The 14,622-nt window shown below is 32.7% G+C and overlaps 1 protein-coding gene across 1 annotated transcript in view; it reads left to right on the top strand.

Annotated features, from left to right (window-relative positions):
• LOC145243052 (protocadherin Fat 4-like) overlaps positions 1-14,622 on the top strand; it is a 139,792-nt gene that overhangs the window by 51,463 nt on the left and 73,707 nt on the right. The window contains 1 exon segment of the mRNA XM_080106158.1: positions 14,004-14,148. Coding sequence (XP_079962284.1) covers positions 14,004-14,148 — 145 coding nt within the window.

Raw genomic sequence — 14,622 nt, 5'->3', positions numbered from 1 at the left:
CCATTTTAAATGTGGAAATTGATGAATCACACAGGTAAGAAATTCATTTTTATAGTATGAAAAGGTTAGTAACTGTAATTAAGAATAGGAAATTGGATCAAATGTTTGTAACATGTCTTCTTCCTAAGATTAAGGGTGGTGGTGTTTGATCAACACTGCTGGGGAGCCATGATGTAATATACTGTTTTGTTTTTAAATCCCCGAAACAGTGTTTCATGGTAAACAACTGATGATCCCTTGAAAAATAAATTATTGGTACTATAGTAAATTCGAGAGCTAGTTGATGCAGTGATTGCAGGTGATTAAATAACTTACTGACTAGATGGTTTTCTAACGAATGATAAAAAATATTTTTTTGTATAGTTTTAAAGGTTAAAAACTTCAAAGACTATATATATATATATATATATATAAAGATGAAATGTATACTATTGTAGATAATCAAATATTCATTATTATATAATTATTTGTAGCCCTCCTTTTGGGCAGGCACTCTAATGAGAATTGATACAAGTTGTCAAATCCTAGCTATAAATGCATGTTCCTTCTTGTTAAACATTACAGAGTGGAACAATATATTTGTTGCCCTAAAGAAAATAACACTACAGCTTTATTTTAAAACTTTTATAGAAAAAAATCAATTCAGGTAACTTGATTAATTAGTAGAGCTGACATCTATTCAGTATAGCCAATTTCAGCCTCAATCACACCCTCCATATGGGTCTGGAACTGGGAGCATGCTTTTTTCACATGCACCAGCAGAGCTCGGCAAATACTTTGTGGATGCCTATTGCTCTTGGGATTAGTACACAACTGGCCAACAAGTAGATGGTCTGCAACAAAAAAAGAAAACCGGTTTTCATCAAATGGAAATGGAATCATGCTGTTTTTTCTAGGATGACAATTTTATCATTCCGTGCTGTATTATAATGACCGAATATCATTGTCTGTTCGGCATTATAGGATTTATTTCTCATCACTTCATATAGCTATTCCGATAAGCCTCATTGGTTAGGACATCGGGATTTGGAGTTAAGGTTGATTTGTTCTGGGATTCAAATTGTGTGATTGGTTTGAATACAATGACAGATGTCTGTTGATAATTAACTATTTATCTTTATATATAATATTTTCATTGCATAAATTCCCCTCTGGACCAAAGTACCGTAGGTTTGCAACAACAGATACTACATACAAATTTATTATGTCTAGACTATTAGCTACTATCTTATATAACCTTAGAACACCATTTCAGGCACATTTAGTTGTTATAATAAAATCCTACATTTCATCCCTGGCGAACATCATCACAATTGCAAACATCTTTCGAGGAAGTAGTTCCTATTTTTCTCTCTAAATATCAAGTCCTCTTACAGCTACCAGTCATCACCAGGACGAATTTTGCACTTTTGACAGATATGGGGTCTCACCCTTCATAATTGGATCATAAGCTCATCGACATAACACAATCTTTCCCTTTTTCTGATTAAAAAATAATAAAGTCTCCCCAGACTAATTCCGCTCAATCTGATTGGCTGAGCTCTGACTATTTCTATATTCCTGATTAACAGTATTCGCCTTCTAAATAGACGCTAATGTACCATTCAAATGTGGCATCGCAATGATACCTACTTTTACCCACTGAGTAAATTGCTGCATTTATTTTCTTTCATTTAATGGCGTGAGTTTGCATTTCCTCTCTTTCTCTCTCCCTCCTTATCTCTCTCTGTATATAGTCTTCCTTACTCTCTCTTTTTTGCTCTCGCTTGCTCTCCCTCTTTCTCTCTCTCTTTCTTACTCACTTTTTACATTTCTTCAAGGCGATGTCGAGAAAAAAACAATAAACATTTATTTCCTCTTTCTCTCGCTCACTCACTTTGTACATTTGTTCCAGTAATTAATTATATTTTTTCAAACATAGTTACGTTTTTTATGTGCTTTATTTAAATATACTTTATTTAAACTTGCACAATCTATTACAATCGTTGCTAAATTCAAAATAAATGTTTCGACAATATCATCTACTGGATTCTCGACATTGCGCACATATTAACATTTTTTATGGGTGAGGGGTAAATTTGTACATTAGATTCACCTCCACAATTTTCTTTAGAATGACGACTTTTTATAGGTTTTCGACTAACCTGATTAAGAAAATCTCATTCAAATTTTGTGGAGACAAATACTTATAGAGATATAAAGACTTGTATTATGCACTGTAATTCATTGACTGCTAAGCTTGTATGTACATAACAAATCTACTTCTCTCCTACCGAGACTGCTACCCCCCCCCCAATTTTTTTTTGGCGGGGGGGGGCATCTGCAGGTTGATATGTTGACAACGATTATCACGGTTAAATTTGGGGGAATTATTCCCTCCTCCCCCAAAAATCAAAAAGAGGTTGTCTACTCTGAAAGCAGTTCTTTACATTGGGGATATTGCGGGTGTCTATTTCGAATGCCGTTCTTAAGTTGGGGAGGTTGGTGGTATCTATTCTGAAAGCCATTCTTAACATGGGGAGTTTGAGATGTCTATTCCAAACGCCGTTCTTAATACGACAATACTCAAAGAAGTGAAATGAAATGAAAAAAAGTCATAATTGTTTTGTTTTACATGTTAAAAAAGACGACATAAAACTGAAATTTGATTTAATACTATTGGTGAAAGAGTTGAAAAGAAGAGGAAAACTTGAACAACAAACGGAAACAACTAGGGCTGCTACAACTGATTTCAATCACTCTAAACAGTTCATATACGTTGAGAATCCCCAACCTCTAAAACTTCTGTTTTTATTTTCCATTATTATTCTAATGGACCATTTTTTGTAATTTTATTAATTCATACTGATTTACAGATCCACTTAATTGCTTTTTTTTTAAATTCAAACACTACCTGCATGTTATCGCCTCAAAACAGTACTTATCGTCAGTTAAAGCCAGATTATTTCATTTTGGCCACGACCGCCAATGTCCACAATTGTTCAGGGATAGCAGTGACCATGAACAACAACCATAGTTTACTTTTTTGTGAGAGGCGGGACAGGAAATGCTGGTTAACAGGTTCTGCTAGTTATTAAATAACCTTATATATATATATATATATATATATATATATATATATATATATATATATGCACACACACAAACACACATATTATTTAATAACTAGCAGAACCTGTTAACCAGCATTTCCTGTATTTCCAGCATTTCATATATATATATATATATATATATATATATATATATATATATATATATATATATATATATATATATATATATATATATAATATAACTCTTGGTTCGTTCGTAATTAATAGTCTAAATAACTAAATAAATGATTGCTTCGACATTTTGGTATAATATGTTTACTGTAACCATGCATGTTTTTATATATCTCTTTTTAATTATAACATTATGCTTAATTTTTCTATAATAAATAGGTGGTTTTCTTTGTACCAATAGGCCATTTTTTTTTTATTTGTGGACAATTATTTATCACCGCTTGCCGTCACGTGACCAGTGTTTCCAATTTAGCGGTTTTCCTGCTAGATCTGGAGATTTCGTTTGCAATCTAGCGGGGAATTCTAGAAAATCTGGAGATATTTCGCACCCACACACCCGCAGTTTTAGATTAAAAAATAAAGAAAAGCGCTTGAAAATACTTTAAGACATAAAATAAACTCATTCATGCAAGTAAAAAAAGTAGCATTTATTGCCTTTGGTAACAATTATTTATTGATTATTTGTTTTGTTTTTCACCTTTTTTTTCGGCCAACTATTCTTAAATTTCGCCATAAAATCGATTTTTCCAAGTACATTTTGGCGGGGGGGGGGGCATTCTAACCTCCATAGTTTAGTTTAAAATACGATCTAAGCAACCCCCCTTAGTCAAAAATTCTAAAAAGCAAAAAACAACAGCAAAAAAAAAAAACTTATACCAAACACAGTAGAATTTAATTATCTACCAACCTAAATATTTTTAACATGCTAAACTAAGTTTTTTTGTTTTTTTTTATTTTTCTAATTTCCAAATATGTTGTTCAAAGTGGATTTTACACACTGAATAAAAAAAAGATACCCCTAACACGAAACTGCGAATAAAATATAAAAAAACTCGTAATTTATCTTTTAAAAGTGTGTTGTTTATTTTCTTTATGGATTATACTTCCAAAATAAACTACTAAAGTTGTATAAAAAGTAATAGAAATACTATTTTTTTCTTTTTAAAAAACAGTAATGAAATTAATTGAATTTTATGAGTTCAGTATTTTCAATTTTTAAACTTTAAAAATCTATCAAAATTTTCCTATTGATTCAATTTTTACGATATTTTCAGGGGCAATGTGAAATTTTATGCTCTTTCCAATAAACCGAATATAATTTTTAGACAAACGTTTTTTTAATTCAAGCCCCCCCCCATTTTCAAGTGTCTATTAAAAAGTAAATAATTAATTTACTCACCAAAGTTTTATTTATCACAAATTGAAGATAAAAGATCAATAAATAATTATTCAAATTTAAAACAAAAAAAGTAGTGTTTTTGAGAAATTTACCTGTAAAGTCCGAAGTTTAAAAGGTTTCTTTTTTTAAAATACACTTTTTTTTTGTTTTGTTTTAAATGAAACCTTGGTCCTTGCACATTTAATTGAAAAAAAAAATAGGGTTTGAATTATTTTTTTCGAGTAGTTATAAGCTTGGAAAGACAGGAGCCGAATTAATTCACGCCTCCCATTTTGAAATGTCTATTAAAAAGTAAATAATTAATTTACTCACCAAAATGTTATATATCACAAATTGAAGATAAAAGATCAATAAATAATATATTCAAATTTAAAACAAAAAAAAATAGTAGTGTTTTTTAGAAATTTACCTGTAAAGTCCGAAGTTTAAAACCTTTTTTTTTTTTTTTTTTAAAAACACGTAGTTTTTTTTTTTTTTTTTTTTTAATGAAACCTTGGTCCTTGCTCCTTTAATTGAAAAAAATATTAGGGCTTGAATTACATTTTTCGAGGAGTTATAAGCTTGGAAAATGGGGTGGAATTATTCAATATTTTTCACGAAATTTCTGACACACCTAACAAATGACTTATCTACTACTAACCCTAAGTTTGAGTTGCACTCCCAAATTTAGAGTTAGTGATAGTCATAGATTTTTTATACAATTTTCCAAGAGTGAAGTCCCCAATGGTTAAACGACATGCAACCAGTTAATTGTTGGAAAGACAACTTTTAATAAAAGAAATGAAATAAAAATAACTTAAACACAGTTTCAGCACATATAAAAAAGATACTTGAATTTTACTGCATTTGGTATCAGGTATTTTTGTTATTGTTTACAATTTCTCGAATATTAATTATTTTACACAAATGATTGTGTTGTTCCTACTTACTTGCCCCCCCCCCAAGAGCCGTCATTCATGATTTTACTTATTTTTACTAATTTTTAGATGTTTATTTTATTTAATTGTCAGCATGAACCAACTTTTTAAGATGCAGCATATGCTAACACTTCAGCGAAGTTTACTGTATTTATTTTTTAGCAAACATTAAGTTTTCCACTTTATTTTTTTGCATAATTTATGATGGAAGTATGTTTTCTGTTTTTCTTAACATCTGTTGAAAAAAAATAATTCATACAGTCTCTTGAAAAAAAAAATCAAACTTTTCTCTACTTTCACCTAACTATTTACAATGTTCATATGAAGCATTCATCTGTTCTTTTTATAATAAAAATTCCGTTTGCAAAAAGAAACGTTTAGTGCCAAATTTCTTTTAAAAAAAGTGCAAGTTTTCCTGAAAAAAACAAAAAAACTTTCACTTAACAATTTATGGTAAAAAATTAATTTTTTTTTTGGGGGGGGGACAACAACTTTTATTGATAAAAAAAATTGCAAAAAATAATAAAAGTAAATAAGCGAACAAAATGCAATTTTTCTTGAGGAATGTGTTCCATTTTAACAAACTGAGCCAGAGCAATGCCGGGTACAGCTAGTATATATATATATATATATATATATATATATATATATATATATATATAATGAGTTAGGTAGGTGTATATGTGTATATATTTGTGCTTGAAGGATTTACTCCTAAACTCGTAAGCTAATTATCCGATCATTATGAATTTTCAATCACAGCTGCTAAATATAAGGGGGCCAAATGTTGTCTATATTTAGTTTTATTCAAAGTGGTGGAAATCCTTCATGGAAATTCAGATCGTTCTGATTTTTGTGAAATTTTAACAATAAGTATAAGGAATCAATCAATAAATATTTCCAAATTTCAGTTTCTTTGAAGTATTTTAAAGTGTTTTTAGAGGATATAATATGAGTACAACTTTCAATTTGGAAATTCAAATAATTCATATTTCCATGAAATTTGATTCATAGTCATAAGACACCAATTAATGAAGGTGCCATGAATTTCATTTTTTTAAAAGAACCTAAAAATGGTGCAAAATTGCGCTGTTCATGGAATTAATTTTAATTGTTCTGGGACGGGTATTCTTTAGGAATATTTTTTTTCCTCACTCTGACATTGATATTAGAACCTACTTTTTCTATTGATATTTATTTGCTTCCCCATGAAAGCAAAATGTGACACAAAGTTGTTTTTAATGTGTGGGAGAACCAGCTCCCCAAAAAAGGCATTCTGGAAGAAGGCAAAAATAAAAATTGTCTTCGTATAGAAGGATTTCCCCTACATGTACTAAGGACAAATTAACTTAAGTGTAGCATCAGAACAGATACTATACTGTGATCTGGGCTTGGAGATGAGATCTACTTTTTCTATTTCAAAATTATTGAAACAAACTTCTTAATATACTCATGCATAAATAAGTGAACGACTACATGAAGGTTAACTAATTTACATATTCCTTTAAAAAAACAAGCTTTAATTAATTACTTCTTCATTTTTATGGTTTCTTATATCATCTCACATATTTCTGGTCCAATTATGTATTCCAATAGACAATGGTGGAAATCAATCTGTCATGATTGGTCTCATTTCACTATTATGCTGAATTCTGTTAATGCATAGTTTCTACATTCTGCATAATTGTATAGAATTCAAGATGAAGACATGGAAATATTTCTCTCTCTCTCTCTCTCTATATATATATATATATATATATATAGGGAGAGAGAGAGAGAGAGAGAGAGAGAGAGAGAGAGAGAGAGAGATAAATGACCTTCTTAGTGCATGTGCGAAACGTCTCTACCAAACTCATCTCTGAATATTTGATCTGCAGAGTTGAGATTTGATACATAGAGTATTTGGACAATTTTGATTTGGTTTTTAACTGGCAATCGGCAAAAATTGCTGCTAAGAGGCCAAAATTGAAAATAAAACAGTTGGCAGGCAATTCAGAGAAAACATTACCTCTGCTGTCACTTTTGCTCATGCCCAAAATTAAACATAATTAGTTATTTTTTTTTTTAACTATTTTTACTTATTTTTCAGTAATTTAGATGATAGTGAAGCTCAAGAGATAAATAATGACTAAGGCTAGAGCCTAAACATTTTGGTTTTGATTCTAATGAATGGTAATCAATTCACTTTTTTTTCGTGACTTTTGAAATCATTACTATATATTGAATAATAATAAACAAAGAATAATAATATACAAAGAATTAGCTCTTTAATAATAAGTAATAAATCTGCATGGATTAAAATATAATATTTATGTGTATTTTACGATCGGGCAACGGCAGGCAACCTGCTATATATATATATATATATATATATATATATATATATATATATATATATATATATATATATATATATATATATTTAGCAGGCAGCCTGCTATATATATATATATATATATGAAAGAGAGAGGATGTGCATTTTGTCTGCAAGTGTACTTTACTATGTAGTATATTATGCTTCATCGCTTATTTCCCCCCATTTTAAATTGCTTTCAAATTTGTCATTATTCAATATTGATCAAAAAATGAAATATTTTTCCACTGCTAAACGAATGAAGGAAAATATAAAATCGTCTATAAATTAAAAACAAATCTGAAAAATTATTTGGTAAATTGAGATTCAAAATTATAAAATCAATCAAATGAGTCAACATTTGTTTCTTTTAGTTTTTCTTTAAATAAACAACTTGTAACTGTTTTCTGTTTTATCATATATTTTTTTTTTTGATGTTTAGAGTCCCTATTTATTTGCTTCTTCATGAAAGCAAATTTAGTCACAAGGTCTAGCTGGGAGAAAATTCAGTTCTCCAAAATGGAAACTAAAAATATCTGTATAGTGTCTTGTTAGGACTTCTTCACAAATGATCCCGCTAGGCAAAAAAGAAATAAACCCTTTAAAGACATCTGGACTGGAAGAATAACTCTCTGAGGACAACACATACTGTTGTTGGATTGGCAGATGATCCCAAGAAAAGGGTCATTTGATGGGTTGTACACACACACACACACACACACACACACACACACACACACAGATTGATTCCATGTGTGGAATGCAAGACTTTCATTGTCAATTTAACCATTGTCTATTGGAATGCATAATTTGATCAGAAATATGTGAGAGGATATCGGTCAAATGATTTGAGACAATAGATAATGGGAAAAGAATGTTTATATAAATCGACACAAACAGAATCTGAGGCAGCCACTCAAAAAGTGACAGAACAAGCTGACACATTTTCTTCACCACCAATATCCACACCAATCCCATGCGCCTTCACTGATGTCAAAACACCAGTCATAACTTTAAATAAAAAACTGCTTGTTGGTATGAAATAAAAACAATATATTATTTTATAGATCAGCTGTGCTGTGTTTTACTCACTGTCAGTGTGTATATATCGTAGACCAGTAACAAAAATAGATTAAACAATTATATAGACCAAAAAGCACATTTTGAACGACCAGCCACAACAAATACATAGCAATACTACAATTTGATCTTAGTCCAATGGCTTCATATAAAATGCATGATTAGAGTTTATGTCTGGTTAATCGATATTGTCAGATTTATTGTACTGTCAAAATCAATCAAATTTAAATTTAGTTCAAATCTGTGCAAATTATATGACTCCTAATATTCTGCTACCTCAAATCTTTATCCACAACAATCATCTTCTATATAAATAAAACAATAGATATATGTATGTGTGTAGAAATATTTAATTAATAAACTCTTAAACTACTGGTTGCACAACACTGAAATTAACAGGAAATAGTAATCATACAATAAGAATGATTTATAATGAGTAAAATCTTTGTTTGGATGGATGAATAATGCATACAGAAATCGGCAAATTGAAATGCAAAATATTCATTTCAACTTGCCGACATATTTCTATTCCTTTTGAGCATGTGCAAATTCATTCATAGCTTGAAGTGGTTTAATTTTGACTCTTTTTTATCTATCTGTTGATAACTCAAGTGGTAGAGAACACGACTGGTGCACTAAATGTTTGGGGTTCGAGTCTAGCTGATGGTACCCAAGTCATTTTATTTATTTTTTTTTTTTTTTAAATCAGTACTATATATTATTGGTAAAAATCATTACTATATATTAGGTAAAATTCAGTAGAGAATATAGATAAATATGTAATAATAAATATGAAATCTGCATAAAATAAAATATATTTATACACATTTTATGACCGGGTAAGGCTGTGTTCTCTCCACTAGTCAGTCATTAACTTAAGACTTCGGGATTCAGTTCAAACATCAACTGCCTTTGGGCTTGCATGTTGACATGCAAAATATTTTGAATGCTGTCGACCATGGTTTTCTCTCAGCACATTTTCGCTACAATACTCCGCTGTCTTCATCGCAAAATATGTAATTGGGTGTGGATGTTTTTATTTGGATAATCTTTCAGAATAAGAACCTGTGGTTTCTTCATTACATAAATGCTGTCATGTCGTGATCTATTATTATTGTCTAGTGATACCGACATGGACTTGTCTAACTGTTCACCTTTCTCTGATGGGCCATTCAGTAGGACTGAAAACTGGAGCAAGTGCTTTACATGATATAGGATTTTATTAACTAACAATGAGTGTGAACTCCTGATTCCAGTCACCGACCTATCCTAAACTTACGTATACATCTATATAGGAGTCTGATCCACACAATACCACACCATGGCATCTTGTGTTTTGGGTCTTGTTGTCTTTTGGCATAATGTTATACTAATAAACTGCCTCTATGTATAGGGTATTCTTTTCTAGACACAATGATTTTCACATTTCTCTGGTTTCTCTTGATTATACTGATTCCTGCTAGTTTTTAAGCATACCTGAAGCCTGCAACCAAGTTTTACTGGAGCTTAGGAAAGTGTTAGCTAGTAAATATTGTGCTATTGTCAACTAGGATCCCAACATGCAAGCCACGCTCATGAAAGATGGATTCCAGCTGGCATATGAGTTTTGTGAATATAGAGACCACCAGATTGCAAATGTAAAAGGATCATAATCAATAAATGCAAGGTGAGCACCGTTGTGATGAGTGATGTTTGCATTTAAGTTGCTCCAATTTTCCTAACATCAAACTCTTCTTTTTGGTTTGAGTCCAGGCACAGAATAAATTGGGAGACATGCCTTTTCTGACATTTGTACATCAGCTTTTGAAACAGTAGGGTCTTTGTATTTGGAAAAATACAATACTTTTATTCTAGAGTGTCCACTCTGTTAATACATTTTAGTACAATTTGCTGAATGTTCAGCTGATATGGAGGAGCAGCACAATTACCAAGCTCAACTTGGTCTTCGGGTCAAGATGAAAGTGTAGTATCTGTTCCGGCAGATACTGCAAGCTATGACTAGCTATGACTAGCTATGACTAGCAAAGACCAGATGTGGGGGCAACCCCACATGCCTGACCTTTAACCAGCTCCCATTTCCCACCTCTCGGGAGCTGATCCCCCTTTTCCCTTCCCCCTCCCTTCAGTCCTCACATTAAAAATCGGCCTTGTGCCTAATTTGCTCGGTGGGGGAGCAAATAAATACCATCTGTTCTTCAGATCTACACTTCAATGTCTTGTTCTCTCTCAGTGGAGGAGAAATCCTCCACGACTGAGACAATTTTTATTTTTGTTCCTTTTCTCCACATTAAAAAACGACCCTGGTGTCTAACTCTGTCCCATAGGGAGGCATTGTAAATAGGTACTCTGCTCAGCAACTGATGTGATATTCCTACTAGTTCGTCATCTTTGTTGGCATTTGACTTGATTTAAGCTACATCTACTAAAAGTCCATACTCATTAGATCTACAAGCATGTTGAGCATTTGGCTGCTTGCCTTGGTGATTAGCTGTGCGTTCCTTCTCAAGGTGTCCAAACATTAATAAGCACAGAGTGAATCTATCCTGATATGTTTTACATTATTTGCTGGGTGCGCCCAACTCATATTTTCTGTGACAGATCTAGTTACCAAGTGCATTTATGTTCACCTAAACTGTAAAGTGAGATCCTTAATCTTTTCATCCCTCTCAAACCTTTGCACATATATTCTGTGATACCAACCAATGTTGGTGCCATTACCTAGGATTTCTACTCGGTTATGGCTGACAGAATGAGAGCATGCTACACCCATTCGAAATTCTATTCAAATTCCCGAGTTTGACAATATACACTTGAAGGTTAAATCAACCAAAATGTGTGAATAACTCAAGATGAGAACAGTAGTCTGAAAAGCATCATAAGACAAGGATAATATTTCAAACTTAACCGTGGCAGATCAATGTAAATAATATTCCAACCCTACACAAAGCAGACCTATTTCAAACTTAAAAGTGACAGACTGATGAAAATTTATTTTAAACTTAAACATGAAAAATCAAATAAAATGCTATTTTAGACCTAAGGAATACCATTGGAATATAGGAAGGAGGTGGCGCTGGTGTGATTGCAAGAGTTAGTGGTAGATGATCGAAGTTCAGCGAAATTTGACATTACTAACTAGTTGAGCATTATCATTGTTGTCCAAGGCATGTGTCGCCATCTCTCACGCATGTGTATGCAGTGTGATGACGATGTATGGAAGTAAAACCTGAGCAGTGAGAGTTGAGGATATGCATTGTATGGAAATAAATGATATGTAAATGATATGGTGATTGTATAATGTAATTCTTAAAGACAGGCCTAGATCTGATGACCTCAGAGGAAAATTAAATCTAGACACTACAAGGAAAATATGTGCAGAATTTGAACTTTTTTTTGATTTCGTTACATTGTAAGAATGAGGGAGAGTTCTTTGGGTTAGGAAATGTATAACAGTTGTAGTAATAAGGTCAGTTGGTAGTGGAAGGTCAGGAAAAACATTGGAGGAAGTTAAGTAATGTTGTTATTACTTTTAAAATGGACCGAAACGTTGTATGTAGAGATTGTCGCAAATAAAATAAAACTTTGGTACAAACTTTTTAAGTGAAAGAAAAAGTAATTTATTTCGGCCATTCACCACACAAGTCATTGACACGTATTTACAACATGACAAGTATGCTTGCTCTTTCTTTCCTCAGATAGCAGTCCTGTATTTTAGCTATACCCAGCTGGGGTGTTGCCGTAATTCTCTCTAAAATTCATGGGTCAGCTGACTCACTTTCGAAAGTCTAAGAGGAAGAGACATACATGCTTGTTAAGCGTATCTTTCAAATTGTCATGCGTCTTTTTCATTTCCTTCTATTCCTCTCCTTCTTTATACCTATATATACATTTCATTCTGTGACGTCACGCTCTGACTATGCCTTAAAATGGTGACATCACATTAATTCAGCACGTGAATTATCAATATCCGTACATGTTCCAGCTTGGTCATTTAATGGCACAGCCTGCATCTGCGTTACAGTAATAAGGATGGATTTGAGAGAAATATTTTGTCATAGATAGGTTAGTTTAGAAATCAATCATTTAACACTTACTAGTATGTAAAACAGAAGTGAAACCAATATGATGATGATAGTGGACTGACCAATAAACAAAGCCCGTCGTAGAGATGCAAAGACACATTAAGAAACCACACTTTTTACAGGGTGGAATGATAAAAGTGTTTCCCTAAAGAAAACAATACTACAGCTTTATTTCAAAAAATCAATTCAGGTAACTTGATTGTGTAGTAGAGCTGATATCTATTCAATGTAGCCGCCTTCAGCCTCAATCACCGTCTTGATATGGGTCCGGAACTGGGATCATGCCTTCTCCACAAGCGCCAGCAGGAGCTCAGCAAATACTTGATGTATGGCGGCAATCAGGCTGACTTTGGTGTTGTGAGAGGTCATGTTGGTGATGTTCTCTATGTATGACCAAACGAAGTAACCCAGTGGATTCAAATCGGAAGGAGAGGGAGCCAGTGAGAGAAGGGTACAAAGTCGTAGCACTCCTTCTGAAGTCAAACCTGAGTCTCTTTGGACTTGTGGGTCAGCGCTGAGTCCTGCTGCTACACACAGGATCTGCCAGCGGCCACCTGATTGCAGCAGGGAATCGTTACACTCTTCAGCACATCCCGGTACACTTTGGTGTTGACTTTCAAGCCGACTTTGAAGATGTGAGGTGGCATGATGTGGCCCTCACTTGAAACCACACCAAAGACCATAACTATGGCCGGAAACTTTGTTTTCATCACCTTAGCCACATCCCTGTTATTCATGACAATCTAACGATGCATTTTAAGGGTATTGGGAATGGTCCTGTTGTCATAACTTAGATTGGTAGAGAGCATGAATTGTACATCGGTGCATCTCCGATCCTGCTTGTCACTTTCAGACATGATAGAAAACTCCTATCGCTCTGTTGATTTGTACACAACATACCAACTAGTAGATGGTCTGCAAAAAAAAACAAAAGAAAGAAAACCGGTTTTCATCAAACGGAAATGGAATCATGTCGTCTATTCTAGGGCGATAATTTCATCGTTCAACCCTGTACTCATTAAATCTTATATATAAGTTTTTATTCATACCATGTTCTGTTATTCCTTTTTGGTTATCTTTCCATTTTCTTCTTTAATTCCATTACAGGAAATTGGATCTGGAGGGAAGAGAGGCAAAAAGACCGCTCCAATGTATCCGGATTGTCACAGGGTTATATCTATGCTTGCTTCACACACTGAAAGTGTTGAAGGGTGGAACAGCACAAACACAACACACAATGCGGAATCTCAAGGTATGTATTCGTTTACATAAAAACAAGTTGTTAATCATTGTTGTCTAATATAGGGTTTCCCAAATTGGACTCCATGGAGCCCTGGGGTTCTCTGAGTGAGACTCATTGGCTCTGGAAGCCCTTTCTTAAAGAGGACTAAATATAGAAAAATTAAATGACTGTAGACATTTAATTATTATTATTATTTCTTTTTACTGGAAAGAGATATGATACACCACTTCAGGTGTAAAGAGTTTCAGCATGGTTCATGAAAAAGTTAATAAAAAATAAATTAATAAAAAATGCAACAATTTTTGATTGATCAAAAACAAAAAATAGTGTTTAAATTTTAAATTAATGTTTTTCATATTTGTTTTAGAAATTATCTTGTTAATGATTTGTGGAAAGTTTTTGGGGCTTCATGTTGTCCTGAAGTTTTGGGAAGTCCTGATCTAATATGCTTTTCTTTTTCTTTTTTCATTGAGAAATGGAATT

This window comes from Euprymna scolopes, chromosome 21 (genome assembly GCF_053919585.1).
Source record: "Euprymna scolopes isolate OS-2025 chromosome 21, ASM5391958v1, whole genome shotgun sequence".
Classification (NCBI taxonomy): Eukaryota; Metazoa; Mollusca; class Cephalopoda; order Sepiida; family Sepiolidae; genus Euprymna; species Euprymna scolopes.
Note: the sequence above shows the minus strand (reverse complement) of the source record. Positions and strands in the feature narration are given on the sequence as shown.